The sequence below is a fragment of the Haemaphysalis longicornis genome, unplaced genomic scaffold (assembly GCF_048455015.1).
Source record: "Haemaphysalis longicornis isolate Haplotype H1 unplaced genomic scaffold, Haemaphysalis longicornis Haplotype H1 scaffold_8, whole genome shotgun sequence".
Lineage (NCBI taxonomy): Eukaryota > Metazoa > Arthropoda > Arachnida > Ixodida > Ixodidae > Haemaphysalis > Haemaphysalis longicornis.
Genome location: NW_027526445.1, coordinates 125,951,430 through 125,966,408, shown reverse-complemented (window position 1 = coordinate 125,966,408; position 14,979 = coordinate 125,951,430). Strand labels below are relative to the sequence as shown.

General features: G+C 48.8%; 1 protein-coding gene across 1 annotated transcript in view; it reads right to left on the bottom strand.

Moving 5' to 3' along the window:
• LOC144149140 (protein-cysteine N-palmitoyltransferase HHAT-like) overlaps positions 1-14,979 on the bottom strand; it is a 32,441-nt gene that overhangs the window by 12,348 nt on the left and 5,114 nt on the right. Inside the window, exons 3-5 of the mRNA XM_077680679.1 lie at positions 11,392-11,502; positions 6,055-6,255; positions 1,120-1,347 (exon numbers count right to left, since the gene is read on the bottom strand). Coding sequence (XP_077536805.1) covers positions 1,120-1,347; positions 6,055-6,255; positions 11,392-11,502 — 540 coding nt within the window. The remainder of the gene's footprint in view (positions 1-1,119; positions 1,348-6,054; positions 6,256-11,391; positions 11,503-14,979) is intronic.

The window sequence follows — 14,979 nt, the reverse complement described above, 5'->3', positions numbered from 1 at the left end:
TTTGGCGCGAATGACCTGGGTTCGATCCCAAGCAGTGCTAACGTTTTTCCGTAAGACCCGTGATATGTTTACTCTAAAATGTGCTTTTGGCTCAGTCCTATGCATTCTGTCCGTTAATAAGGTGGTCTGGTATCTTTTAGGTCGGATACTTGTCATGGCGCGGGACATCAAAACATTTAATTACTTTCTGGATCGCATCGGAAGCACCTGGCTTGTACTTATCTCATAACGGAATATGACGCCACGATAACTGCCACCGCCCTTTCCACTGCTCCGCCGCATTTTTTTAGCACGGCGTACTGTCGCAGAAGACCGGGTCTGTCTGTGGTTCTGACTGAGGCGCCGTTTTGTGGCGTGAGCTACACTGGCCGAGGTTGAGCAGTTTCGCGTGGCTTCTTAAAAGCCGTGCTGCGCATGCGTGAGGAGCAGTGACGTCACACGGAGCATACAACGTTGCTTGTTGCCCGGCGTTTCTCATCGACCTCCTCCGTTCCGCACGTGGCGGCCCGGTCCACTTGATGATCGTGCGAGGGGTGGCCGGGTGGGGAACCGATGGCTCGTGCGTCGCAGCAACACCGGCGTGTGCCTGTGGAACCAGCTCAACTCTGGGGCTATTGCTGACGGTGCGCCGGAGCCGCATGACAAATACACACGTGTCACATAATGCGTATACCGTGTGTGTGTCATTGAAGCAACAGTAAGCATGATAACCAAGTTAATCCTAGACAACTAGGAAAGCTTGATTGATTGATTGTGGGGTTTAACGCGCCGACGCAACGCAGGCGATGAGGCGCGCCGTAGTGGAGGGCTCCGGATTAATTTTGACCACCTGGGGATCTTTAACGTGCGCCGAAATCTCGTACACACGGGCGTTTTTGCTTTTCGCCTCCATCAGAAAAGCGGCCGCCGCGGCCGGGAATCGAACCCGCGACCTCGTGCACAGCAGCGCAACGCCTTAGCCACTGAGCCACCGCGGCGGGTCAACTAGGAAAGCTAAGAATAACCAGCTGAACCTTAGCTCACGCTACGTGTATCCAGGCATAGCCGAGCTAAGCCGCTGCTAATTTTTTGCCCTCGTTTATCAGGAAACCGGCGCCAGGTGTCACGCAGGCCACGTACCTCCTTCATGAAGTCGGCGCAGTTAGTGATGGGGCCCGTCATGAGGCTCGGGAAGTACAGCAGGTAGGCCAGCTCTCGCAGGAACATGCTGCGCGAAGGGCGGGTGCGTCCCTCCCGGTTAGCGTCGATGAGGTCGGCGGCGACGCTGACGCAGCGCAGCACGTTCCAGCCGGTGAAGAAGACGGCCGCCTCGAACGACAAGGAGCCGTTGATAAGGCACGGTGGTATCTAGGGGCAGGCCCAGAGAATAGCGACAAGCGGATGAAATTTGGGTTAATTTCTCTTTGCAAGGAATCGGTAACAGCAAGGAATACGGTGGCACTTTTAGGGGGTGCATTCACACAGCTCTATTCAAATTGGCGACAGGTGGGTTTGCCGCACGACTGTCGGGGGCTCTCTTTTTACAGCGAAGCTGTTACAGGCTAGCTAGAGTGAATAAAGAATACGTAATATTGATTGATTGATTGATTGATTGATTGATTGATTGATTGATTGATTGATTGATTGATTGATTGATTGACTGATTGACTGATTGATTGATTGATTGATTGATTGATTGATTGATTGATTGATTGATTGATTGATTGATTGATTGATTGATTGATTGATTGATTGATTGATTGATTGATTGATTGATTGTAGGGTTTAACGCGCCGACGCAACGCAGGCGACGAGGCGCGCCGTAGTGGAGGGCTCCGGATTAATTTTGACCACCTGGGGATCTTTAACGTGCGCCGAAATCTCGTACACACGGGCGTTTTTGTTTTTAGCGCCCATCAAATACGCAATATAGGAAAGCCAGCTTAAAAAGCGTCTTACGGACGCAAAAAAAAAAATACCAGGCGATTAGCCCATAACCGATCAACTGTAAAAAGTGTCAAGAAACCAAGAAGTCAGCCCGCTAGTGGTCTCGCTTACCATTTGCGATGTGGGTGGAAAATGAGATGTATCATTCCCACAGGCGTACTACATATCTCCCACCTCCTTCACAAGCAGTCCTCTGCTCTATCGGCAGAAGCCCAGGGCTGAGCTTTGTCGACTGGTGCCTTCGCTCGAGCACTCCGGAATACAGAATACAGTAAGTCTCTAAGGTTGGCTAAAAATCCCCACAAATAGAGGTAAGCAATAAGAGTCCTCATTGCCAGCGCGGTACCATCGATACCCGCCGCGGTGGCTCAGTGGCTAAGGCGTTGCGCTGCTGAGTACGAGGTGGCGGGTTCGATTCCCGGCCGCAGCGGCCGCTTTTCTGATGGAGGCGAAAAGCAAGAACGCCCGTGTGTACGAGATTTCGGCGCACGTTAAAGATCCTCAGGTGGTCAAAATTAATCCGGAGCCCTCCAATACGGCGCGCCTCAACGCCTGCGTTGCGTCGGCGCGTTAAAGGAGAAATGAAGAGAAAATACAAGTTCGTGTAATTTGAAAGAACTAGGATTCAGAATCTCACTCAGCTCCATTACAGCCCCAAAAGATGTTTTTTAACGAAAAAAAAGCAAGAAGTATTTAAAAACTTTCAAACTTTGCACCACAGTGACGTGTTATGAGCAAGAATAACGTCATACGGGCCAACAATAAAACATAATTTTCAGTGCGTTAGCATTAAAGTTATGGGGTCAAATGGAACTAGAGGCCCAATTACAGACGTCCAGTCATGTGTCGTCGCGACAGGTCAGTTAGGCGGCCGCCAATCACACAAACAAGGTTCCGTGACGTCATAGAAAAGTTGCGGGAAATTGGCTAGGGGGTCGCGACTGCGTCACACGTTTTCTTTAATATCTCCGTTATTTTTTTCGAAGATTGCGATGATATTGGTATCATTGTTATCGGAACTAACCAGTCTTTCTAATACACCCAACTTGTATTTTGTCTTCATGGCTCCTTTAAACCCCACAATCAATCAGCACTACATTCGATGATTTAATGGCCAAAAAAGTCAGTCACACGGATAAATCCTGCGTAATGCGGTACGTAGTATAGCGGTCATCCAAGTGCCGTTTTCGCAAGGTCAGAAGTCGCTCGAGTGCCCATAGCATGATGCGCGATTTCATCACGCACATCAAAGACTGAACTGTAAGGAATGAGGGAGACAACCGCGGGAAGAGTTAGGATCCATTTAGTCTCCCTCAATCCGACAAAACGCAGTAGCCAAACGTGAACACGCGCACGTGCCTATACACCTTATCAACTTCGTCGCCTGTGAATCTGATGATGCTATTGAGCACCTGCTTTCTCGTTGCCCCAAATTTTAACCGGGTGGAAGCGTGCTGGCTACTGAGCCCAGCCGATTGGAAGATCGGCCGTTCACGGATATGTCCTAGGATTGTCTCTATCGCGAACGGTAGAGACAATTCTACTCCTACTCCTAATGTCCTAGAATTGCCTCTACCGTTCACGATAGAGACAATCCTAGGACATTAATCCGCTCCATAAAATTCGCAGAAGGTGGCAAAAGCCCTTCTTCGTCTCTTGAATGACGCGCGTCTTTACACAAACGTATTTTGCGCCAACATGGACTTTGAGCGCGCGTTACCGTTTTTGTCTCCTCTTTTTCGACCTCCTCCTCCTTTATCCCCTTAACCTCACTTCCCCACTGCAGGGTAGCAAACCGGGAATTACATTTGTTTAACTCTCCTGCCTATCCACTCGTTTTAAAGCGAAGCTTTAGTGCTCCCACTGATGCTGTTTTACGCCAATACCCCCTGAAGGAAAGCCAACTTTCTCCGATGAATGATCGTAGGTGAAGCGTAATAAAAACAAAATGCTGTGGTTTAGCTTTGGTTAACCGTAGTTGGTAACAGACGCTTCGCCCGTCTCCGTTACCTGCTCGTCTACCTCTCCTCTGCCGCCTATCTATCCTCGTCATCGGGCCGCCGCTGCGTGCTGGGCTCTTGAGGAACAGAAGCTCTGCGCAACGTCACCTCTAGGTGGCGTCGCTCTGCGCCGCACGATTCACACGACGGAGAAACCCTCTCTTTTTGGACCGCGGGACCCGCTCACGTGACCGGTTTTAGGCTCCGCCCCTCGGTGGGGATAGCCCGCGGTGGCTCCGGGAAAGAAAATGCCTCCGCATGTTTTCGCTCGACGGCGGTGGCCCTCGGCGGGGAATGGAACCTGTTCCTCGGCGCTGTCGTCTGCTAGTCACTCCGCGTAGCTCCGCACGTGTGGATGCGCCGCCAGGCCGGATAATCCAGTCACGTGTTGTTGACGTCACATATCCGTCCGCCTCCCTCCGTGAGAGGGTTTCTCCGTGGTGTGAAAACCTTCCAGCGGCCTTCTCGGCTATCTCTCCACTGCCGCCTATCTCTCCCCGCCATTGAGCTGCTGCTTCTCTAGCTCTCAAGGGAAAAACTGGTCACCCTGCGAAGACTGCCCGGGGTAGCGTAGTGTAGCTTTCGCTACAAAAACGCTTCCCGAGGCCGGCGTCAAATTTAAGGTCTCTCGCGTTATTGCTCCATTTCGGCATTGTCAAAGTGACCGCCAAGCAGCAGGTACCGATTCGCGCCGTACACCCCAAAGCCAAACGTTAGGGCTACAGGTGCACACGCGAGAGTTGCTGTGGATCATGCTCAGCTTTCCCGCTCATGGCAGTTCTTTCAACAGTTCTTTAACAATGTAGTTATTTAGCGAAATGGAAAGTTGGAAAGTTCTTTCCCGCAGCTAATATTGGGGGTGAAAACTTGCTTAGTGCACAGTTCCAAGTCTAGCACGTTGCACGACTAAGTTTCACAGCCATGGAAACTATCCTATATACAAATGCATGGGGTGTAAGATTTGACAGAGAATTACACACAAAAAAAAATATTCAGAATACTAGAAAGTTCTTTTAGAGTTTTCTTCTCCACGTTGACTTCCTTTCTGCCAAATACCACTTTCCTGAAGTGGTTTCGCAATGTTTCTGAGAGGTAGGAATTTTGAGCCAGAAAGCTGGGGATGATTCCAAAAGAGTGGTGTGCAGCACATATACTCGCATTGTGGGATTGGTCAACCAGAGAATTCATACCGAGAACGCTTCGCGTTCAACGTCTTGTTGGCCTTTTTAGCAGTCTCTGTCATGTCGTCAAGAACATCTTGCAAGATGTCTTGCTACGCTCAGGCATAGCGTCGCGTTAGTTGAGTTACAGAATGGCTACATCACGTCTTGACAATGTCTATGAAAATCTCGATCAGGTTTTGTGTAGATATCTCGGAGGTCTTGCCAAGATGTCGTATACAAGTGTGGTAGCTGTCTTAATGTAAAGGTCAAGATGACTGGAACAAGTAAACAAGATAATTTTAGACGTCTACAAGACGTGCTTTCGTTTACTGGGCTTCGTACAGTCAAGTACCATAGCCAGGCGGCGTTATGCACTTTATTGTCCGCCAAAAATCACGTAATCCAAATAGCACGTGCAAATGTTCCACTTTAAACCATGCAAAAGGTTGTCCATAAATCACTCGAGAGTGGCAGGCAAGTTACAAAGTCCAAATGGCATTAGGTTTAATTTGTAAAGGCCCTGTGGCATAACAAAGGCTGTCTTTGCTTTGTCTGCTGGACGAACGGAATTTTTCAATAACCCGATTGTAAGTATACAGACAAAAAATTGGAAGCGGAGTGCAAGAAGTCAATGGTGGCTTCAACCCGTGGAAGCGGGTAAACATTTTTCTTGCTGAGATCCCTCAATCGGCGATAATTAACCCAAAACCTCCATGATCCATCTTTTTTTCTAGCCAACATGATTGGAGCCGCCCATGAACTACACTATTCCTATATGACGCCTTTTGCCAATATCTCTTGAACTTGTTTACCATCGTCGTCGTTAGACGCAGGGGGGCGAGATTTTTTTTCCCCACCTCCCTCCGTGTGCTTAGGAGTAGCCACTTTATCAGTGGGGTTTGCTAGCAGCAGCATAATTAGTTATATATAATAAAGCACCATAAAAAGTTACATATAACACTCACCGGATAGTGAGGCACGAACGGAATGTTGATGGTCGTGTACGCCACCATGGCGGCGCCGGCAGCGTAGACAACGGCCTTGCGACGCAGCTGGACGGATGCCCACAACGCCAGCAGCATGATGCCGATTCGGAGCCACACGACTGCCGGGAAGTGGAGCCCCATGAAGAGGACCGAGTACCCCGCGTAGAAGCACTGCAGAAGCTGCCGAAAAGTCGAGCAAGGGCAATAATGTGTTGAACGTGCGGGACAGTCTGGAGCGCCATGCTGGACAGCTTGCCATGGGCGATGTTCCGTCCCGAGATAGGTATACAAGCCAGGCACTCCCGGTACAATGCAGAACCTTAACTCATCATCAACAACCTACTCAGGTCCACTGCAGTATGAAAGTCTTTCCTATTCACCTCCAATCACTCTTGTCCTGCGCTGCTCGAGTCCACAGCTTACCCCCGAATTTCCCCATTTAATCCCTCTATCGGGTTAATGGCATTCCCATTCTTCTAGACCGGTATCTCGGTGTCCACCGGTTGTCCTTTCGCCTCGCTACGTAGCCTGCCCTAGTACATTCCTTTCTATTTATTTGAACTGTGATATCCTCCACCCGAGTTTGTTCTCTGATCCTGGAAGCTCGTTTCCTGTTTATTAGTTAATTGAATGCTGCACCCGCCGCGGTGGCTCAGTGGCTAAGGCGTTGCGCTGCTGAGCACAAGGTCGCGGGTTCGATTCCCTGCCGCGGCGGCCGTTTTTCTTATGGAGGCGAAAAGCAAAAACGCCCGTGTGTACGAGATTTCGGCGCACGATAAAGATCCCCAGGTGGTCAAAATTAATCCGGAGCCCTCCACTACGGTGGGCCTCATCGCATGCGTTGCGTCGGCGCGTTAAACCCTACAATCAATCAGTTAATTGAATGCTAATTAATTTAACATTAATTACCAGTGTTGAAATGCCTCACCAACCACGATAACACATCGTGGTCTTACGCGCTACGATAACACATCGCGATAAATGCACATTCCAATTCTTCATAACGCGCGCGGTGCCAGCTCACCCAGCTTCGCGCGGCGCGGCACGCAGGCGCAGCGTTTTGAAGCCATGGCATGTAGCACCCCTATGGCGCCGCCAAGAACCACACACTGAAGGGCTGTCTGCCGGATGCTGACAGCATGCGTCACGAATGCTCTCACCCTCACCGTATACCACAGTGCGTCAGCTCACTTTCACAAGCGCTCACCTGTGGCGCAACAAGCACCGGCAGCCACGCGCTCCGAGTATCGCGTTTCAATCGCTGAGCACTGTACGTACACAACTAACGTGACAAAGAATGCGTTGGCGGATGTCGAGTGACAAAGCGAACAATAGCGTATCAAAAAGGAGCACGGACAGGTTTACTCGAAATAGGAAAGGTTTAGAACCTGCCTCTAACTCGGTAGCATTAAAACCAGGCATACCTGGTGAGAACTTTACTTTACTTTATGTGAACGTCATTGGACCGATGCGCATAGTGAGTATCTGTGTAGCGAGAGCCAGGGTAACCGTACAAAGAAACTGCGGTTGATTCCTCTGTCATAGGAATCAGAAAAAATACGATAGTGAAATGTGCAGCGAAATCAGCAGCTGAGCATTATTTGCGGGTCGGCGGCTGTCTTGTGGGTGTGCTTGGCGAGCGACGTTCTGCTGGCGGGTCGCTTCGGCAAAGGTGTACTGGCGTCATTTCCGTGACGGATATGACGTCAGTGAAATACTGGTGTATCCCGGCGTAAAATGCTTCCGTGTTAAAATATAAAACCCGAAAACGAACCCTAAGTATAACGTACTCTTAGCGCCCAAGGTTGCTTCCCCGCACGAAGACACTGTGTGCAGGGGTGCACCCTTTTCAGGCCGCTTGCTTCGTTGTACTGGCGTCCCTTCCGTGACGGATATGACGTCACCGAAATCTTTGTGTGTGCCCCGGAATAAAACACTTTCGTATTAAAAAGACGCCTCACTTTCCTAGCTGAGGCCCTCGAAGGGTGGAATGAAACTTTAGCTGAGTTGTACGCACTTGAGTAAGACGCCATCGTTTTGTTGACGCGTCACGGAGACTTTCCTTCCAGCGTCGCAGGTGCAAAGCCCCACTCGCGTGCGCCGTAGATGTAGAGAGAGAGAGAGAGAGAACTGTTTAATGTGGGCTGGAGAGGTCAGCTCTGCTAGCGGCAGTGCTTGCTACGCCAGATGGGGATGATTACAATGCAGTGAAGTGAATGTGAGAAATCGGGAAAGCAGCAATAGAGAGAAAACAAAAGTTAAATAAAAATGGCACGCAATGTAGTGCAAGGAAAAAACTCGAAATAAAATTAAGCAAAAGAAAAGAAAAATTGAGCGAATGGAGCCCAAGGAATCAAAGGAATGGAGCCCAATGGAGCCCAAGGAAGCCCAAGGAAGAAAAAGGAATCAAAGCGTACACAATGACGCAAACGCGTACAGACGTAGCCATGCGCACAATGGAAGAATTACAAAGTTTTGTCTAGTCCTGAATCTCGCAGAAAACGCAGAAGAATCTTTGTTCCTAAATATGAGTCATTGTTGTTGTCCCAGGGTCCAAGAAAGTGACACAACTGAAGGCTTGCTCCGCGTCGAACACGAGACAGGCAGCTCGCCGCTGTAACTCGCGCAGCGGAAAATCGCGGGCATATACACAACAAGTGCTCGGTAGTCTCGCGCACAGCGCATGTGGGGCACAGTGGTGAATCCTCCCACCCTATTCTGAACTTGAAGCTTCGGGTGTAAGCCACGTTGAGACGCAAACGATGCAGTACATCTTCAGACGCTTTGCTTAGGTCGGGTGGAACACGGAATTTACAGAAAGGGTCAATTCCATGTAGAGGTGGATATCCGCTGCGAGGGTGCTGCCACTTCAACATTTGCTCTCTCCAACCAGTTCGATAGATAAGGGCACAACCATCCTCTCGAGAGAAAGGAAGCTGTGTCGTGTTACGCAGAGAGTGGCCAGCGCTGGCGGCTGCATCAGATATTATATTTCCTTCTATTCCCGAATGACCAGGAAGCCATTGAAGCGCGATGTAGTGGCCCGCGCGCACTACCGCTGTAGACGGCTGTCTACCTGCTGGCTCTCTTTACGAAGACTGTATCTTTATCCCAGTATATATAGAGCGATGACACCGCTTGAAAACCGAAACCAAAAGCGAGATGAAAACGAAAACTCCCACCTCCCCTCGCGGGAACCGTGCAGCGTTGGACAGTGGAGGAACGGCGCTGGAACCATGGAGCGGAGCGGCGCAGGCACCGCGTTTTATAGCGCGCATAACGGTGAGGGGACGCGCCGGCGCCAGTGCGTCTTCCGCGGCTATGACGCAACACAATCCAACACAATCCACTTTAATCCAATCCAAATCCAATCCAATCTAATCCAAGCCAGGCCAAGCCAAGCCAAGCCAATCCATTCGAATCCAACTCAATGCCCCTCGCGAGAGAGGGGCATCGGAGAGGAGAGGGGGTGAGCGGCGGAGAGCGCAGCTCGCACGACGAGGAGAATGGGGGAGGGGCGGACGCCGACGACGACGACGCCGGATGCAGGGACAAGGCGAGTGAATGAGATGCAGTCGCATCTAAAAGCAAAAGGATGTTATACTGTTCAGCTTAAAATTGCACAACTTTCGTTGGCCTACTGGTAACGACCCTGATTTTATAGTGCAGCAAATTCAATACGGTGGCCCGCCGAAATTAAACGGAAGCAGCCTGTATCGGCCGGGTGAAGAATGATGAGCGCTGGAAAGCTAGGGGACACAAATTTTGACTAAAACTCATCTCTTCGAACTTCCCTTTACATTGCCTATTTCTCGAAAAGCTCACAGACAACGAGGGTTTACAACTGAAAGTCTTCCTCGCAGCAGTGCTCGGTGAACCTCAGTTCACATCGTCTTCCTGTTTTACTCCTTGTAAAAAAGCTTTTCTCCCGCCAGTTGGCACGTCAAATTGCTCGCCCCATTTATTGTTAGTTCATTTGATTATCCCAGTCCTTGCCTCACTGCATACCATTCAATTCGTCCAAGTCTTGACAGTTTTTGCCGACATCTGCGCCCAGCTTTTCATAGGTCTTAGTTTAGAGCTCCTGGGTTCTCTCCTTAACGAAGAATCATGTGTGCAAGCTAGTTACGTTTAAACTATTATAGGACAGACAGAGTCAAGTCTTTTCCTCCAACGTGTACGCCTTTCTTCTCCAAACCAGCTTTTCCAATGTGCCAAATACCTATTCCTCAAAGTTTTTAGCAACTCTGGTAAATGCAAGAGACCTGCTTAGTTATAAAAGCGCGAATAAATTGTACAGTTGAACCTCGTTATCACGAACACGGATATAGCGAATTATCGTCTATGGGGAACTAAATACAAACTTCGGTTGGTCACGCTTTATTTCAATGACACTTATTCTTTCATAACGAAACTCAAACTATGAGAGCCCCGCGCGATATCAGGTATAACAAAAAACTATTTGACCAGGAGTCTGAAAAGCTACACGAAAAAAAACCTCCCGGCGCACGAAACTACGCTAGTACGTATAAAGGCCCTTTGTTCGTGGACACCGTGGAAAACTTCATCCTGCTTAGTGCTACGAGTAGCCACCAGACGAAGATCACATCCTTTATCAAATAAATAAGGACGCAGGCCTGCTTTGTCAAGTGAACTCTGTTCTGTTGTAATTTCAAGCACTCATGTTCCGGTTCATTGATGTTGACATACAACAAGGAGAAAGGTGAGGGTTACCTTGTTTTTAGTGGATTCTAAGCCTGAAAAAGCGCATTTTTGTATCAAGTATTTTTGCGCGAGCCAGATTATTGATTGGGCCGAGCCGATTTTTACCTCTACCTGCCGCGGTGGCTCAGTGCTGCTGAGCACGAGAGCGCGGCATCGATTCCCGGCCGCGGTGGCCGATTTTTCGATGAAGGCGAAAAGCAAAAACGCACGTGTGTACGAGATTTCGGCGTACGTTAAAGATCCCCAGATGGTCAAAATTATCCGGATCCCTCCACTACAGCGCGTTTCATTGCCTGCGTTGCGTCGGCACGTTAAACCCTACAATCAATCAATCAATCAATCAATCAATCAATCAATCAATCAATCAATCAATCAATCAATCAATCAATCAATCAATCAATCAATCAATCAATCAATCAACTAACCCACCAATCAATCAATCAAGCGATCGATGAATCAATCGATTTGTACCTCTACTGTTACAACGAATATCGGGTTTAACGAACTAATTTGCTGTCCCGATACTACTTCGCTATAACGAGGTTCGACTGTATATAGACTGAAAACACACACCCTTTTTAAGCAACTCACCTGTGGTTGAAACTTTGCTATCAGCTGCGCAGCGACGAGGTGTCCGAGGAACCAGTACCTCGCCGACCAAGCGATATTGACTATGCCGTCCCATTCAATATCGCCGAAGTCCTGAAAGTAGCGGTGTGTACAGATTCACTTGTTAAACCTTAATTCGCAAGGTCTAAACACAACCTCTAGAGTCGCTTCGTAACTTTGCCTACTTTACGTCGCATGAATATGCTCCATTTGACGCAAACTTCTCGAAGTTCGGTACAAGTTGCTAGGTGCGATGAGGCACTCCTGACAATATGCGCGGACGAAAGCTAGCCCCAAAGATCGTCTTGTTTCCTGCCTGATTAGAGCAAGTGACCTTGACACGAAGGGAACTTTAGACTGTGGAATTTGTTTTCATTGGCTGATGCCGCTGCGTTCAAAATGATGACGATGATGTTCGGATGTTAATGGCGCAAGGCCAACTATAGGGCAAAAAGCGCCAAGAAAGTATACATAACTTATTTGAAACGGTGAATAGTAAAATTGGTTAGCAAAACATAAGTAAAATCAGTTAATGATGATGAGCATGGCTAGTGTAAAGGGCCAGGTTGTGATCATGCGTGATACGATACGAAGCGCAGAAATTTAACTTCTGATAAAAAATTAAGGACACGTTGGAGAGAAAATTGCCCCCGAAAAAGTATGCTGGGTGAAGTAAAATGTGGTGTCTGCAGACTCGGGAAAGTGTTTTTGTCGTGTTTTGTCGAGTGCCTGGCATGAGATTAGGATGCGGACTACGGATAGGTCCTCCCCACACCTGCCACACAGAGGTTACAGTGTACTATAGAAGACAGGTGTGTCGTTCAGGGCCGATTAGGGAGGTCCTTTATGCGATGAAAATTTCTGCTGAGGAGCTCCTGTTGTAAGCAGCGCCCCTGGCGGCCGCTGCTTAACAGTTTGTTTCAGAAGTTTTGTTTGTTAAATTAATCCTGAGACAGCTACTTACAAAAAAAATTTCCTTCGCAGTAAATAAATCCTCATTTATTGCCCTAAATAGTCTTATTTCTTTATTTAATGCCACAAAGTTTTATTAAACCCGTCAAATAACTGTTTAGTTTGATTCAAAAACGTATAGTGGCGCTGGCTGCAACAAGAGTTCTCTGGGGAACGCCAGCGCTCCATACAATTTTCTCATCGCAAAAGGGACCCGCCCGCCTTCTCCATTGGTTTTTCCCCCGAACGAATCTTCTGGTACACTGTACCATCGCCTCCTGTATTTTACAATGTCAAACGCATCGTCCGCTTCCCAGTGGGAGTGAGTGGTACGCCTGCAGTGCCAATATGTTGCAAGGTGGGGCCCCGAACTGAACCGGGATCACACAACCTTAACTAAAAATTCGAGAGCGGCTAGTGCCTGGTTGCCAAGGCAACCAATGTTTGAGATTGCCCAAGGAAGGGCGCTCCCACCAGTGTCAGAAAACTCAGATTCGCGGCGGAGCCCGTCTCGCCAATGTTGCCGCTTTCCACCACGCGTCGCCCCAGAATGAACCGATCACGTGTCCAAAGCGCTGGGAAGGCTAGCGATTGGGAGAGAGTGGCAGGAGTAGAAGGAGAGGGCTTGGTTGGCCGGTCCGCGGGCTGATGCGTTTGGCATTGTAAAAATACAGGAGGCGATGACTGTACACGGTCTTGAAGACCCACCGCTGCGTCCATACTGCCTAGTCGTAAGTTCGTTTGTAGTGGCGACACTGTGAGAAACTACAACGATGATCCCTATCGAGGCTCGCGTAGCAGCTTCCCATTTCTGCATTGGTCGTTGCCGCGTGAAATCGACGTGTTTCGCCTTAGCGGAGGGCGCTGTAGTACTAGCAATATAGTCTCCCCGTCTTGATCTGCGTGCGCAGCGTATACATGTTAAAATGCCGAAGTCGCCCTTGTGTACACGCAGATATCAGTGGTGGCTTGGGAACCACATATTCTTGTGTAAGCCCGACGTTGTATAAGGACAGCATCCTTCGGTTGGGCTGTGCAAGCACCCCTGTACAGCGCTCATCCACAGCTGTTGCAAGTCTACGGACGAATTTGACAATTGCCAACTCCGAGTGTAGTGCAGGAATGCAATAAAATTTCATTGTGGGCCAGTATGTATAGAAAATGTGAGAACGAAACCATTCTGAATGAGGGCTGAAAAACAAGTGCAGCATCTTTAGTTTAATGGGTTTTTTTTTTCGTTCTTGTATCCCTGTGATTGCAAGAGCGGGTTGCTTTTTTTCTCGTATACCTGACACCTTGCCCATATATCAATTGAGTATACGTACTACATGTTACGGGTACTCACCTACGGGGCAGAAACTTGGAGACTCACTAAAAGGGCTGAACTTAAATTGAGGACGACGTAGAGAGCAATGGAACGGAAGATGATAGGCATAACGTTAAGGGACAGACGAGATTGGGGTGGGTTAGGGAAAAAATGCGTGTTAAGGGTATATTAGTAGAAATTAAGAAAAAAATGGGTGTGGGCAGGGCATGTAATGCGAAGGCAAGATAACCGTTGTTCATTAAGGGCAACAGAGTGGATCCCTAGAGAAGGCAAGCGTGGCAGGGGGCGGCAGAAAGTGAGGTGGGCGGATGAGATCAAGAGGTTTGCGGGGATAAATTGGTCGCAGCTAGCACAGGAGTAGAATAATTGAGTCTATGGGTGAGGTCTTTGCCACGACCTATGGGTGAGGCCTTTGCCCTGCAGTGGGCGTAGACAGGCTGATGATGATGGCTACAACTTCTAAATTACCACGTGTTGGAAATAATGGTTTGGGAAATAAATAACGCGCTACTCAAGTTCAGTTAGGCCCATGTCTATGGCGCCATCTGAATTTATCCCATTACCGTGATTCCGCCTAATTTATCCACACTTGTTTTCATATTCACACACACCCCTCTCTCCCCGATGGTCCAGAGGCTAAGCCATTGCGCTACTTAGCACGAGGTCATGGTTTCAGCGGCTGCTTTTAGGGAACAAAGACAAAAAAAAATGTCCTTGAATGTACGAGACTTTGGCATGTTTCAATCCCCCCTCGGTGATCTAAATTATTCCGTAGCCCTGACACTAGGGCGTGCCTCGTAGTCCCGGGTGCACATTAACGCGTTATATTCTAGTTCGGCTTTTTATGCGCGGTTCCCATACCTGCCGATAATTGAGGGCCATTGTGGACGTTCAGTGCATATAAAAGCTTCTTTCCAGGGAGCTACCGCACTACAGCAGCGCACTTATGTCTCACGCCCGCGTACTCAACGTAAATAGCAACCCCGCCCGTACGCACGACTTAAGCATGACAGAGCCAGTATACCGTGGGTGGTAACTACCCACCCTTTAATTAACATTTTACCTTTTACAATGCACATTTTATTAACTGACGCAAAAACTCGGGCGCAGGCGATTAAACAAATACAGGAGGTTCCCTACCACTTCTACCACTGTATTATTTAAGAAACAGCGCTTTGTACCGTTCTTAGCAACCTGACTTAACGTTGCTATAAGCGTTACCCGGAGTTTTGTAGCTTCGCAACGTGGTGGTACGTGTTGATCGGTAATCCACGCCGTTCACTGTGCGTGCC